Source organism: Candoia aspera, chromosome 15 (assembly GCF_035149785.1).
Source record: "Candoia aspera isolate rCanAsp1 chromosome 15, rCanAsp1.hap2, whole genome shotgun sequence".
NCBI classification, from domain to species: Eukaryota; Metazoa; Chordata; class Lepidosauria; order Squamata; family Boidae; genus Candoia; species Candoia aspera.
This window is the reverse complement of record NC_086167.1, coordinates 1,816,234-1,829,564: the sequence shown is the minus strand read 5'-3', so window position 1 is coordinate 1,829,564 and position 13,331 is coordinate 1,816,234. Positions and strand designations below refer to the sequence as shown.

Genomic DNA, 13,331 nt, shown 5'->3' with positions numbered 1-13,331 from the left:
ACATCCTCCGCTTATGTTCTTTGTATTTTGATAAGCCTGCAGCATATTAAAACGGCAGCTAACTGGGAAACGGCAACAGTTTCAAGGGACAAGAAAGGGGCCACCTGGCAAAAGGGGGAGCCAGAGAGAGGAGCAGACATTCCAGGAGAGGAATGCCACGAGAAACGGAAACCGTCAACGGGAAACCCATAACCAAGTCTTTAGATATTGGGACAAAAAGAGCAGTAGCGGCCAAAGCTCTCGGGCGTCCTACTGCACCACGAGCGACCGGGCCCAGCTGTACAGAACCATGGGCTACGGACCGCTGTTTTTCCCCCAAAGGGCTGGGTAGGGACACCTGAAGCCACTCCCTGTTGTTCATAGACATACAGGTAGTCCTTGACTTACGACCATTTGTTTAACTATGGCCTCGGAACGGGTGCTTTATGGCCTGTAAAGCACTTCTGAGCATCGCACCACCACCCTGCAGTCACATGAGTGCATTTTGGGTGCTTGGCAACCGACTCACATTTGGACACTTGGCAACTGGCTCACAATGCCCATTGGGGAAGCTAGATTCACTTAATGACTGCAATTATTCACTTAATGGCCCGAGATTCCTTAACAACCGCGGTAAAAATGGTCATAAAATCAGGTTCAACTCGACTTACAACTGCAACAGCTTGCAATGGAAATTCTGGTCCCATTTGTGATCATAAGTCAAGGACTACCTGTAGAGAGCAAAAGGTTTCCCATAATTAGGGAAGCTCAAAAAGATAAATACTGAGACAGGGCAACAGGAATAGGGGGGAAAAAGCCACAGAAATCAATCTCTGTAACACATACAGCATCATGGCGGATGATGGAAATAATGGGTATGGGACTACTGAATGTCGTGGAATCACAGGGTGTAAGGGTTGCCTATTCTAACAGACTCAGTCTCACAAGCAGGTGCTTAAGGATAACTGATTTATTGAAAGAATAGTGTGCAAATACAAAGAAAGCTGAGAATGAACAAAAGCGTGCCAAACACAAACTAAAAACCCTCGCTTCAAACTCGATCCCGCCCTAGCTCCCCCTTAGCAACCGCCCCCTCCCAGGTGTTGGCAACCGTCACACATCGGCCTGAGAAAGTAACCTTGAACACAGGCAATAACCCAAACAGACATTCCTCAGTTACAGTACAGAGATTACAGCCTGGCACGGCTGAAAATCTCCTCCCAGCAATTGTGAGACACGGATCAGGAAATTGACATGAGAAATGTTACGATGCATACAGAACATTGGAACGATGAACATGACACAGGGTCATTAATGGCCCTTAAATCTTGAGCAAACCTATAGACAGACAATGACAAGGTCTTGGGTTGGGGCTAGAGCCTTTTGTGGAACACCACACTGAGCTAAACATGGAGGCAGTCCTGACTCCGTATAGACCAGTGTTTCTCAACCTTGGCAACTTGAAGATGTGTGGACTTCAACTCCCAGCATTCCCCAGCCAGCCTTAACTGTAGCCCTAATCCTAACCCTTGCTGGCTGGGGAATTCTGGGAGTTGAAGTCCACACATCTTCAAGTTGCCAAGGTTGAGAAACACTGGTCTAGATTATCAAAAAGCCCACCTCGGTGGAATCCCAGCCCCAAACAGGTGGGGGCAAAGCTTGTTGGTCATAGCAAAGAAAACTGTTTTGTGGTAATTATCAAATGGAACATCGAAAATAAGCCCATCTGGACTACATTTAATTGTGGCTCCCAGTTGTCAAGGGAAAAAGAAAGGCATGCTTCAAAAAACAGTGGACTGATCATCGTTAATGCACAAATTTCTTTAACAGCAAGTCCTTTTTAACCCTTGTAATTTAAAATCAGTTTCTGCTGGGTGCACAGCCAGTAAAGAACAAGCAGCTCTGGTAGTCTTTTTTGTTTTTCAAAAAAAAAAAAAAAAAGATGTGGCCTGAAAAGAACTATAGCCACTAGAAACAGCTGTGGTTCCTAAATGATGGAAATTCAACAGAAATCAATTTGTCAGTCTCAGAAATGCAAGGATGAATCAATCTCAGTCTCAAATGGTTTGAACTCTGCACCTGTAAAGACACTCAGTGAAATCCTGGTGCAAACCTAAAGAATTGGATTTGAGAAGTATGAGGCTTGTAAAGCAAAGAGCAAATCTCAGGAAGCTGGAAAGCACAGTGTGTAAAAGCATTGCAAAGATCCTGAAAGCTCCCCTCGGTTCCCTCTCTGGATGAGAGGAAATCTTGCAGAGTCGGAAGACGGGAAGGGGGTGCTTGGGGTGAGGCTGAGGGAAGCAGAAAAGGCTGAGGTGAAGACTGCAATAAATTGCTTCCCTTTCTGAGCACTTGTTATTCCAGAAAGCTCAGGTCCTTTTACCTGGCCTGCGGGCCCAATAAACACATCAGATGGTGGAAACGACTGAGACTTTTATTTGCAAATAAAGGGTTGCCCGTGAGTAAATTCCAAAGTGGGCACGCACCCCGCTTGGAGTGAGACCCCAGTTTAAACAGCGTACAAAACTATACACCAATCAAAAGCATCCATTACTGCAAACCAATCATGGAGAGCAATGTCATACATACTTCTCAGTAGTCATGGTAACGTAGTTCAATCAGAGGCGCAAGGGTATACTAAGGTATAACATTCTTACACATTCCTGAGGAACTTGGTACCAGGATCTTATCCCCCCCCAGGAGCAGGCATTCCTAAGGAAAAGGCAGGTGCTCTGGTTTTCACCTACTGCTGTCATCTCTGCCTAACAAACAGGTCAGCCCCTGATCAAGGCACTTCCAACAGGTACAAAACATCATGGCTATTTCTATGTGCTGAGGAATAATCAATATGAAGGGCTGCAATCATGGCTTAGGACCGGAGTCCCTTAAACCTGGTATGGGTCCCAAGAAACACACCAGGCGAGAAATAGGATAACCCTTTTATTTGAGTGCTCAAGTAACAAGGGGGTCTCTGTCCTCTGAAAAGGAGAGCCCTTTGTGTTAGCAGACAGCATCTTTTATACCATTATCTATAAGATACAGTTATAAGCATAAAATGATTATTGGGCAATTTCTGTCACAGGGTACATAGGCATGCATACATTTGTGTTATCTATGTTAACTATACACTACATCTACACCCATCACCATTTAGGGATTCCTCCCCTCCTTTGGGTGTAAAATTCCACCTTGGGCCCTCCTTTAGGTGGGGAATTATCTCATAGTGGGAGGGAATTTTAACATTATAATTACCTGTCCGGTTACTTTCAGACAAGATATCCCTCCTGTGCGCATGCTTGCATTCTTGTATTACCTTCTACTGGCTTCTGCTGGTTCTGGTTTGTATTTCCTTCCCTTATCTTCCATTTGTACCATCTTCCAACTTACACCTGTCATGTACTTGTCAGCCCCCCACATTCCAACTTATTCTTAGGCATCCATATCACCCAGGAGGGCCTTGGAGCTCTTGAGGCAAGGAAGCCATTATCTTCCTTGATATTTACAGCTTACACAGTGAGCTGAACGCGTACATTCCTTATAAGAAGGATGCTGGTAAAATTCTGTCTCCACAAATACATGATTAAAAATGGTTTATCGATACACGAATTAAACTGGGTTAAAACAGAGTGTCTTATCCCGGAGAGACAGCAGGCACCGAGCCACTTCCTCATGAGCCACAAGCCTTAACAGAGCGGGGGCTTCCCGGTTTTCAAGCTTGCAATCAATTCACACGCTTCCCAACACACTCTCCCGAGGACCACACAAACCTTTGCCACAACATCCATTGCCTGCTGTTTCATTCAAGCCAACAGCAACATGCTTTACCCATTGTTTTCCTCATGCCTTCAGTAACAAAGGGAAAAAGGAAAAGAGGAGATAAAATCCCAGGTTGATTAGGACACGCATTGCCCCAGGAGCTCTGGGCTCTTCACACCTGGCAGGCTTCTCCAATTAACACGCCAGGCAGAAATCTCTTCCATAGCTTTACTCTCTACAGGATAATGGCACTTGGAAACTTAGCTTTTCAAATCAAGCACAAAAAAAGAAATCCTAAGCCATTGGGTTTCAAACAGCTACTATCAGCAAATCCTTACATCGTAAGCAAATGCAATTTCATTGGTATACAGTAATTATTCACACCCTTGGGTGGGCAAAGCCCTCCCAGAAGGTGGGCACTAAAGCCCAAGGGTGGGCACTTGCTGTTGCTAAGGGAACTGCGAGCTCAGCTGGTGCCGCCTCTATTAGGTCACAGGCGCCTCCTGCTGACGCCACACAAGGGAAAGGCGGTTCGAACCCACTTTGCAGCTGGATTATCTGCCCTGTTCCCAGCGGTTAGGGGAGCTCCATTCTGGGGCCACCCTGTTTCTGCTGCCTTCTTCCGATTAAACCCAAGATCACCATTCCTTCACACACACTCTTTCTCCCAGGTCCCAACTGGGGCATGCACGGTCTTCACTCTCACTCGCAACTAGGAAATCTGACAAACCACCCTGATCAGCAGAGGGGAGACCTAGCAAATTCAACACAATAAAGATTACATGGCAGACAACGAAGAACAAAACCCTCTTAACTTCCTTCTCATGTGTGCTCAACTCACAAAACCTACACAAAACCTGCTTCAAATCATTAGCAACACATCACAAAAGGGAGCGTTACCCAAAGGCTTGAAGACACAGAGAGTGGCTGGAGCTGTGGAATTCCAAGAATTTGGAGCATTCTGGTTTGCTGTGGAGAGAACCACATCGCTTTTAACTTTCTCTCTCCAGCTCAAAGCAGCTTCCAAACATTTTATACACACTTGCCGTACAGGGGAGCCTAAGGTGGTGCAAACTGCACTTCACCCACCTCCCTCAACAAACAGGCAAATAACACATGTACACAGACAAATCCCCACAAACAGAAAATACCGGTGCCTTGTAACCGCTCGCTCTCTCTCTCTGATGAAAAACAAAATTAGCTGTTCTTGCACAGGTCCACGCTATCCACGCTAGGCCATTAGATACAATTGTTAAAAAAAAAAGATGCCTCATATCAGGGTGCTGCCTGATTTAGGAAAGCAGCATTTAAAATCCTCTGATCCCATTTGAGGTGAGCAGTTTTCACAGCCTGAGGGTTTTATCAGCCCTTTGCTAAATACTCTGACCTTCTCGCCAGTTGAGGTCTTTTCTAGTAAGTGCCTAATTGTGTATTCATTTGGGCAATTCCCAACTGACCAATTAGCCCATAGATGTCAATACTCAGTCTGCTGAGGCACCAAGTCCTTAAGATGGCACCAGAACAGTTTTAACTGACAACATTGAAAAGTACCATTTTTTTTTCCAAACCTGCCTACCACAATTACCTAAATCAGTGTTTCTCAACCTTGGGAACTTTAAGATGCTGGCTGGGGAATTCTGGGAGTTGAAGTCCACACATCTTAAAGTTCCCCAGGTTGAGAAACACCGATCCATATATTTGGTCCATTTGCAACATGAAGTCTAGCGTGCTTTTTCAACACACCGGGTTGAACACCAAGTTTTCCTTCACTTCAACCAGTGAGGAGTTTAACCTGGGCGAATCCTTAGGGATTTTACTGCCCCCCCAGTCCATGCCCCTATTTTAAAGCTGACACGTTTCCAGTGGGTTTTAGGTCCAGCAGACCCCGAGACCCCCTAATGAGGTAGCACTCCTTGAAAACGTAACACCTTCAACCCCTAACAGCTTTCAAAATATTTTTTGTGGTGCTGCAGAATGACCAAGTTTTCATCACTGAAATTACAGTAAAAGAATTTTAAAAGGTACTTTTTATATATTTTAAAAAGTTACGGATTAACCCTTCCTTTCTTTCTGTGCTCATTTCCCAAGCAGGAATGAACGCGAGCCCAGATGATGGGCAGCCCCAGATGATGGGCAGCTGTGCTAGAGCTGCCTTTTCACCCCCCTTTGATAGGCCTTTTAGTTTAAAATTTAGCCAACCATTGCTACTAGAATGAAATGCGTCAGCTTATCACAATCGTTTCTCTTCTATCAGCACAGACATCTTCCTCCCTCCCAGCAGGAACATCTCCTTTCCTTATTCTGTTAAGGCAGAATACTTTTTCTTAAAAGTTAGGGCGCGCTTCCTTATTTATGGTTAAGCAGCAGTCTCTTCATCTAGAGGGGACCGATGGGCACTTGATCTTTCTATGCGTGCGTTTTTCTGTGCATAAGACATACGTCTGCCTGATCCATTTAGCACTTCATGCTGAGAGCCTTACTCTCTCGCCTGGTTCGAAGCATACACTCCAGCATTCCCATCCAGGCTGAAATCGGTCCAGGGCCCCAGGCGGGTTTGCCGACCCCAGGCCAAAAGCCCCGCTCCAGCGGAGAGGGCGCGCCTGGGGGCCCTGCCCAGGCCGGGCGCTTCGGCTTGAGCCCCGGCCCTGGCGCGCGGTGGGTGCTGCGCCTCTGGGGTGGGGGCGGCTTGCCTGACCCTCGGCTCCAGGCAGCAGCAGCGGCGGCGGCGCCCCTCCCCACTCCCGGGCCTCTTTCGGGCCACGCGGGGCGGCGGAGCCTCCTCCCGCCTCCCGCCAAGGGCGCGGCGGGGAGGCGGCCGCCTTCCTCCTGGCTCCCGCCGGGCAGACGCCCAGGCACGTGCGCCGGGAGGCCCCGGGCGGGGTCGTGCGCTCTTCCCCCTCCTTCCCTCCGGCGGCGCGGCGCGGCCCTTCGAGTCCGGCAGCAGCGCGAGTAGGCGGGCAGCGCTGCCTCGGCCGGGATGGGCAGGTAATGGAGGCTCCGCACCCGCGGAGCGGCGGGGCGCCTCGTTCCGGCCAGACGTCGCTCCCGCGGGCCCGGCGATTCCGGCTGCGCCCCGCGGGAGGCGCGGAGTTCGGGGCTGCGTCCCGGGCTTATCAGCTCCCGAAGCAGGTTAAGAGAGAGGCGCTCGCCCGTCGAGGGCAGCCGGTGCAGTAGCGCGGCCGAGGAGAGGTTGGCTCCTGGGAACGTTGTCCGCGCGCACGTGTCCGGCCAGCCGGGCTGAAAGGAAAGCAAAGCCCCGGTCGCCTGGCGGAGCCGCCCGCCCGCCCCCGTGACAAGCGGCCGTTGCGGGGAACCGGGCAGCGGGGCCGGAGCGTTGCTGGGAGTCCGCGCGGGCGCGCGTAGAAGGCGGGGCGGCGGCGGCAGGTGCGCGGTGCTCTGCAGGGCTCGCGCGCTGGAAGCGCCGGAACGTGGGCTCCCCGCCCGGCCGCCCGGGCTCAGGTGGGGCGCGGAGCGGGGACGAGGGAGGCTTCCGGACGGGTCTCGGGGCTTCTTCCAAACAGCCGGGAAGGAGGCGAACCGAGTCGTCCGTCCGGAGCGGGAGCGAAGCCCGGGCGCCCGACTCCGGACGCGGTGCGCTGCCTGGCTGCGCCGGGGCTGTCTCCGCTCTCCTCCTGCTCGGGAAACGGCCTTCGGCGGAAGGCCCCGGCTCAGCTGCCTCCCTGCCAGCCCCGCGCCGGGGACTCAGCCGGGCGCCACCCCCCCCAGCGGGGGCGGAGGCTTCCGAAAGCCCGCGGGGCCTCGTGCCCATGCGAGCAGGTGCCGGGGGTGGGAGCGGGACTCGTCGGGTTGCGTGGAACGCAGGGCAGGCCCCGGACCTGACCGCGGCGGGCGGGGGGGATTGGCCTGGCGACCTCCCGGGGAGCGCCGGTGCCGTCGTGCCATCCCGGCCTTTCCTGGGGAAACGCCCGTCTGACCCTGTCCGCGCGGGCTCCGGCCTCGTTCGTTCGTTGTGCAATGCATATACCTGCCCATCTCACATTGGTGGCCCTGGGAGGTTTCCAATTAAAGCATAATGCCAAAAAAATAAAACAATCGTAAAAATAATACAAAACGTTAAAACAATACATACAGTACAATCAGCGGGAGAGCACAGTAATTCAGAGTAATTCAAGAACCATACAGCTCTTTTATGCTCTGCACCGCTGATCCCCAGGCCAGGTGGCAAAGCCGCATCTTCCAGCCCTTCCGGAAGGCCATCAGGGTCACGGCCTTCCCCATCCAAACACCCACCGCCTCCAGACCCCAAGTAGCAACACTGCTTAGTTCACCAGGGTGGAGATAGGTAGCTGGGAGACACCCAGTATACGGATGATACCTCACCGGGTGGCCATGGATGGCCTCACCCATCAGCTTCACGTGGATGGTAAACAGGAGCGGAGAGAGTACTGAACCCTGTGGTACCCCCCAAGTTAGGGGCCAAGGGGGGGACCTTAACCTAATCATTGCTTCATGACAGCTCTGCTAAAGCTACACAATAACCAAACTCAGATTCTGGAAAGACACTGTTGCTAAGATGAGTAAGGAAGTGTTTCCTAAGTAATGGGATCCCCTTAGCAGCATTTGGAGCCTCTTTCTCCGGGGGAGGCTGGCATGCTGCCCGTGGCCCTCCTACCCATGCACAGAGTTGCAGGAGCACCCCTCAACCCCAGCTGGAGCCTTCTGCAGGGATTCCTCCCACCCCCACCCCTCCCAGTCAGGCTGAAACCCCAGCTGGGCTGGCTCCAAATGTTTCCACCTCCTCCCATTTCCTTTGTCCCCCAAACCCTGGAATTCAGCCAGGGGCCAATCAGAACTTGCAGGGCTGACTTAGCTTGGATTTCTAAATTCCTGCACAGGCCAAGCCACTAACTGGAAGTGAGGAACTTGCAGCCTTTTTGGGTGAGGGGAACTGAAACTCATTCCATATTCCTGCTTTGAGCCCTTGTTTCCCTTCCCTTCCCTTCCCTTCCCTTCCCTTCCCTTCCCTTCCCTTCCCTTCCCTTCCCTTCCCTTCCCAGTAAGAGCCATAAAGGAGATGTCTGAGATGCTGGGTCAGGATCTGAGCTTGCTAGACTTAGCCAAGCACCCTTGGGGACCAGCTCCCTTCTGATATTCCTATCTTGATAGAAAAAAGTGCCCCTCCCTCAGGAATCTTGTCTGTGTCACAGAAGAAGCACCTTGCAGCCTGCAGGGATGAAGCAGTTCATGGCCTTGCTTCAGGAGAGTGACCTCCAGGATGTTCCCCCACCTGAGCTGTGGGATGAGGCAGGAAGTCTTTGCCAGCATCTTCAGCACTCCCCCACTGGACTGGAGAAACTGGTGAAGGCCGTGGTACACGGCAGGCACTGGCCACACCTCTGTACCAGCCTCCAGGTTGTCCAGGCATGCGTCTTGGTTCATCTCCGAAAGAATCAGCATGACATGGCCTGCAAACTTCTGGAGGTAGGGATGTGTTCCTCATGGTTTTGGGCAAGAAATTGCTCCTGTGGAATTGCAGGTTACTCGGCTTTCTGCGGGAGGTCCCACAAAGTTCCAAGAATGTTCCATTTCTGGGACTGTGTATCAGGCCACAGAATGCACAGGCTGGCACTTTTGCTACACGCCAGTTTCTGATTTAATTTTTGAAACCTCAGCGTAAGTTTTGTGGGAAAGGAAATGCACTGGGTACCCAGGGAGGGGCCCATGGGTCCATCGATGAGCATTGTACTGTCTTCCCTGCTGCAGGTGACAGAGAGCTGGGAACATCAGTGATGTAGATTGGAAAGGGGGGGTGGGGAATTGTTTACTTAAACAGGATGTCCTGTGTGAAAAAGAAAGCACCATCCTGTTTGTCTCAGGGTTGCACGGCGATAGAGAGGGAGCAGCTGGTGAAGCTTTGGCATGAGATTCACTACCATAAGACCATGGAGAAGCGGCAGGTGACCTCCTTGACCCCTGTCCAGAAATACAGGTGCCGTAAAAGGTACTTGAAGCATATACAGGGACTGTGGAGTGTGTGTGGGGAGAGGCGAGGGCTGGGTGGATGGGCAGCTTATAAGTGGAGACCAAGTCCCTTCTGGGGGGTTGCCACAGCACTGCAGACCCCACTTAGCTTCTCTGGGTCCTGGGATAGACCTACTTTATGTTGCCAGAAGTGCCTCAGAGGATGCCTGGGCTGGCCGTGGCACAGCACTTGAGAAGGGCAGCACTCAGGGTTCTGATGACCAGGTGATGGAGGGGACCCAGACAGGGCTGCTTCTAGAAAGACGTCCCCCTCTTCCCCCTGCTGGGGACCTCCTGCATTGCCTCAGAAATGGGAATAAATATCTAATGTTCTTCCTAAACTCTGTTCCTGACACGCACGCTGATGGCATTTCTGGAGGAACTTCCTCGTTGATGCTTGGCTTCTCTCTGCCTTGGGGACTCCCTGGTGGTGACCGCCCTGCCCAGGGAGCTGTGGGGTGCTGCTTCAGCACACGGCCCTTGGCTTGCTGGTCTCTGGCTCCAAAGGGCCAGCCAGAGAACACGCCCTTCCCACATGAGGTGGGTTCTTTGCTGCTCTTGGGACCTCCGAGGCTGGGGAGCATGGTCCTTGGCATCATGTCATCCAGGATGGGCTCGCCGACCGTAACTCTGTAGCCTCTGGTTTCAGCATTCTTCAGGATGGAGGGAGAGCCTGGTGGGAATTTCACCTGGGCCCTGTCCCTCGGAGGGGAGTTAGGGTCAGCCTCGCCTGCACAAGGAGGGTTGGGCCCTGAAGAACAACAGCTCGATGATGGGTGAGAGCAAAACACGCCCCGCTCTGCTTTCCTGCTAACCAGGAACCCCCCTCCAGCGTCCCTGTGTCCCGATGGAGTAAAGAGCAGGAACTATCCACTGCACGTGAGAGAGAGGCTGCGGAGGTTTGCTGTGGAGGTGACAGCCACCCCAAGCCGGAAGCAGAGGGTAGGAAGTTCACTCCCCTCTGGGGGCTGCTGGCGATCTTTCCCCATCGTTCCTCCTCTCTGGAGGCTCTGTGGAAGAGAGATCTGGCCACAGAATGGCACGGCTGCAGTCCTGGCTCACCTCAGAGATACGGCTAACCAAAGTGGGGTCCTGGGGAGGGTGTTCCTTCCCCAAGAATGGGGCTCCTCAGCTGCCAAGCCCCAGCAGGACGAGACTGCAGGAGAGGCGGGCCAGGAGCCTCCTTTCAGGGGCTCAGGAGAGGAAGCGCAAAGGAGCTTTCCAGGTGGGGAGGGGAGGGACCCTGGAGGACCGTCCTCCTCCAGGGTCTTTGTCAGGGTCCCGAGCTGAGGGCAGGGCAGGCCAAGCTGGCAAGCAGTCCGTGGCTGGTCTTGCTCTGCTGCAGAATGAGGACCTCTTCCTGGACAGGGATCTCTGGACCTGCTAATCCCAGGGACTCATGACTGAGGGGGTTCCTGGCATTTCCTTTTCCCTTCTCCGTCTCTGGATCAGCTGGCAAAGAGAGTTCAGCCCTCAGGCGAGCGAAGCTCAGCCAGTCCTGAAGCTTTTCTCGTTTGCAGGAGGCGTTGGCTTGTGACACCAACCTGCAGCCCCGACTCATCTATACCTGGTTTGCCAATTTCCGCCGCCGCCAGAGGCCTCTCCTGAGCCAGACTGTGCCACCCATGGATGCCATGGAGCTCAAGAGGCGGCAGAGGGAGGGGAGAGCGGCGGGTGCCCCAGCTGCCGGTCAGTCTTCCCAGGTCCTCCCTGTGATGCTTCAGCTCCTCTCAGCCAGTTCCCTTGGCCTGACCCTTTACAGGAGGGTCGCACTTGCTGACGTGGGTGAAGCTGAGAACTTTTGGCAGAAAACCACGCAAAATGCAGTGTGTTTGTGTGTGATGGCATATAAAGGCAGCTGGGATTTTGGATTTCACCTGGTTTGTGTGGCAGCTTTTTTTATCCCCAGACTCTGGGCAGTGAACCACAGCAACATGCTCCACAATTTCATAAGAATTCAAAGTATACTGATTAAAAACTGTAATATTAATATCCCAATCTAAGTGAATTGTCCAAAAGTTATTAGGCAGCTTAATTCCACAGAGCAGGAGCCCTTTAAGCCCCTTCTGAAACTCAGCCCTGGGGGATCCGGTCAGGCCTCCAGTGGCAGTTTTTCAGTTGTCTCCCCTTCTCGCGGGTGGAGGACATGAGGTGAGGCAGGCATCCCTTTGCCAGGAGAGTTCTTGATGGAGTTTTTAAAGGTTAACAAAAGAACTCCAAGCAGCTTACAGCAATCTTGCAGAGTAGAAGCGTGAACCAAAAAAAGAGAACTTGCACATTAAGCTTAATTACGTTCAGAAAAAAATAAATTCTGTCTTCACACAGTAGTTAGATGAAGAAAAATAGAGATAGCTTACTTTTATTCAGTAGATCTGGATACAGGTAGATTCATAGTGGAAAGCACTTAATCGTCACTGGTTCTTTATTGATACTTTCTATGCGGAATAGAAAGTCTGCTTGCAAATGAGATGGAAGGACGAGGGCTGAATTCTGCAGCACCTCCTGCTTGCAGGTGTGCCCAAGAGGTAATGGAGATAGTTAATCCCCAAACCCAGGGGGGAGGAGGAAGTGGAAATCAGGTGACCCGTGTGATATCCCACAAGCACAATAGAGATGTGTTTACTAGAAAGACCCCCTTGTGCTTATGAGACAATGCTGAGTTGACCCCTGATAATTCCAACAGTTCTGTGGGTGTCCTCCTTTTCCCAGACCTGTGTGGTTTTTGAGCGCAGGTGGGAAGATGCCTATCGCTCTCAGCCATGCTGCCTGGGGGCCGTTGGGGCACCAGCTCCTCCCTCTCCTGGCTGCTTCTGCTCCGGTTCTGTCTCTCAGCTTCCCCTGGCCTTCCGAAGAGCAAGGAGGGCCTCTTCCAAGGGGCTGTGATGGTCCATCAGGGAGCAATGGGGGGGGGGACTTCCGCATTGCCCTGCAGCAGAGAGTCCTTCCTTTGTGCTGCTCCCCCCTCACTGTCTTTCTCCTGCCTTTGCAGGTGGCCTTTGCGGAGATGCTGGGGCAGAGGAGAGGAAGCAGCCCTGCCTTGCGTTGCCCTCGGCAGCCCAGGGTGGGGTCAAGCAGCCTGGCTCGGGCACAGGGGCCTCCTGCTCAGGGAACAGGTGATTGCTCTGGGTGTCCCTAGATCCCACTCGGATCCCTGTGGGTGCCGCCAGCCGCCCTTTCCGCTGGGAGGCTCTTTCTTCCTTGCAGAAACATTCTTGGGGAGGGAAGCGTCACCCATTGTCTCCTCCCAGCAGCGCACCAGGCAGGCCGCTGGGAGAGCTCGACCCAAACCTGGATTCCCCGGAAACCATCCAGGCCGCTGAGCCGGAACTGGAGCCGGCCCTCACCCCCTCTGTGCTGGAGGTCAAGTGGGAATCAGCTGGCCCTGTGCCCGGTCCCTGTGGGCAGGACCTGACCCCTCCATTTCGCAGTCCACACACAGCCCAGCAGATGCCTGAGCGGCTGCACAAGGGGGTACAGTGCTCGCTCTGGAGCCTGGGTGTCTGTTGCCAGAGCAACTGCTCCAGGACCAAGAGCTGCTTTGCCACCTGGCCAGGTGAGAGGGCTCCAGAGGTGTGTGTGGGCAGGGGCAATGCTGTGCTCTGGGAAACAGATCG

General features: G+C 52.8%; 1 protein-coding gene across 1 annotated transcript; it reads left to right on the top strand.

The window, feature by feature from the left end:
- The first annotated feature begins 6,698 nt into the window (after positions 1-6,698).
- On the top strand, positions 6,699-12,834 carry ANHX (anomalous homeobox). Its single transcript, XM_063315798.1, has 6 exons — positions 6,699-6,720; positions 8,904-9,177; positions 9,573-9,697; positions 10,536-10,659; positions 11,238-11,406; positions 12,707-12,834. The coding sequence occupies exons 1-6, from the start codon at positions 6,713-6,715 to the stop codon at positions 12,832-12,834; spliced, it is 828 nt and encodes a 275-aa protein (XP_063171868.1). The 5' UTR covers positions 6,699-6,712.
- Positions 12,835-13,331: the final 497 nt, after the last annotated feature.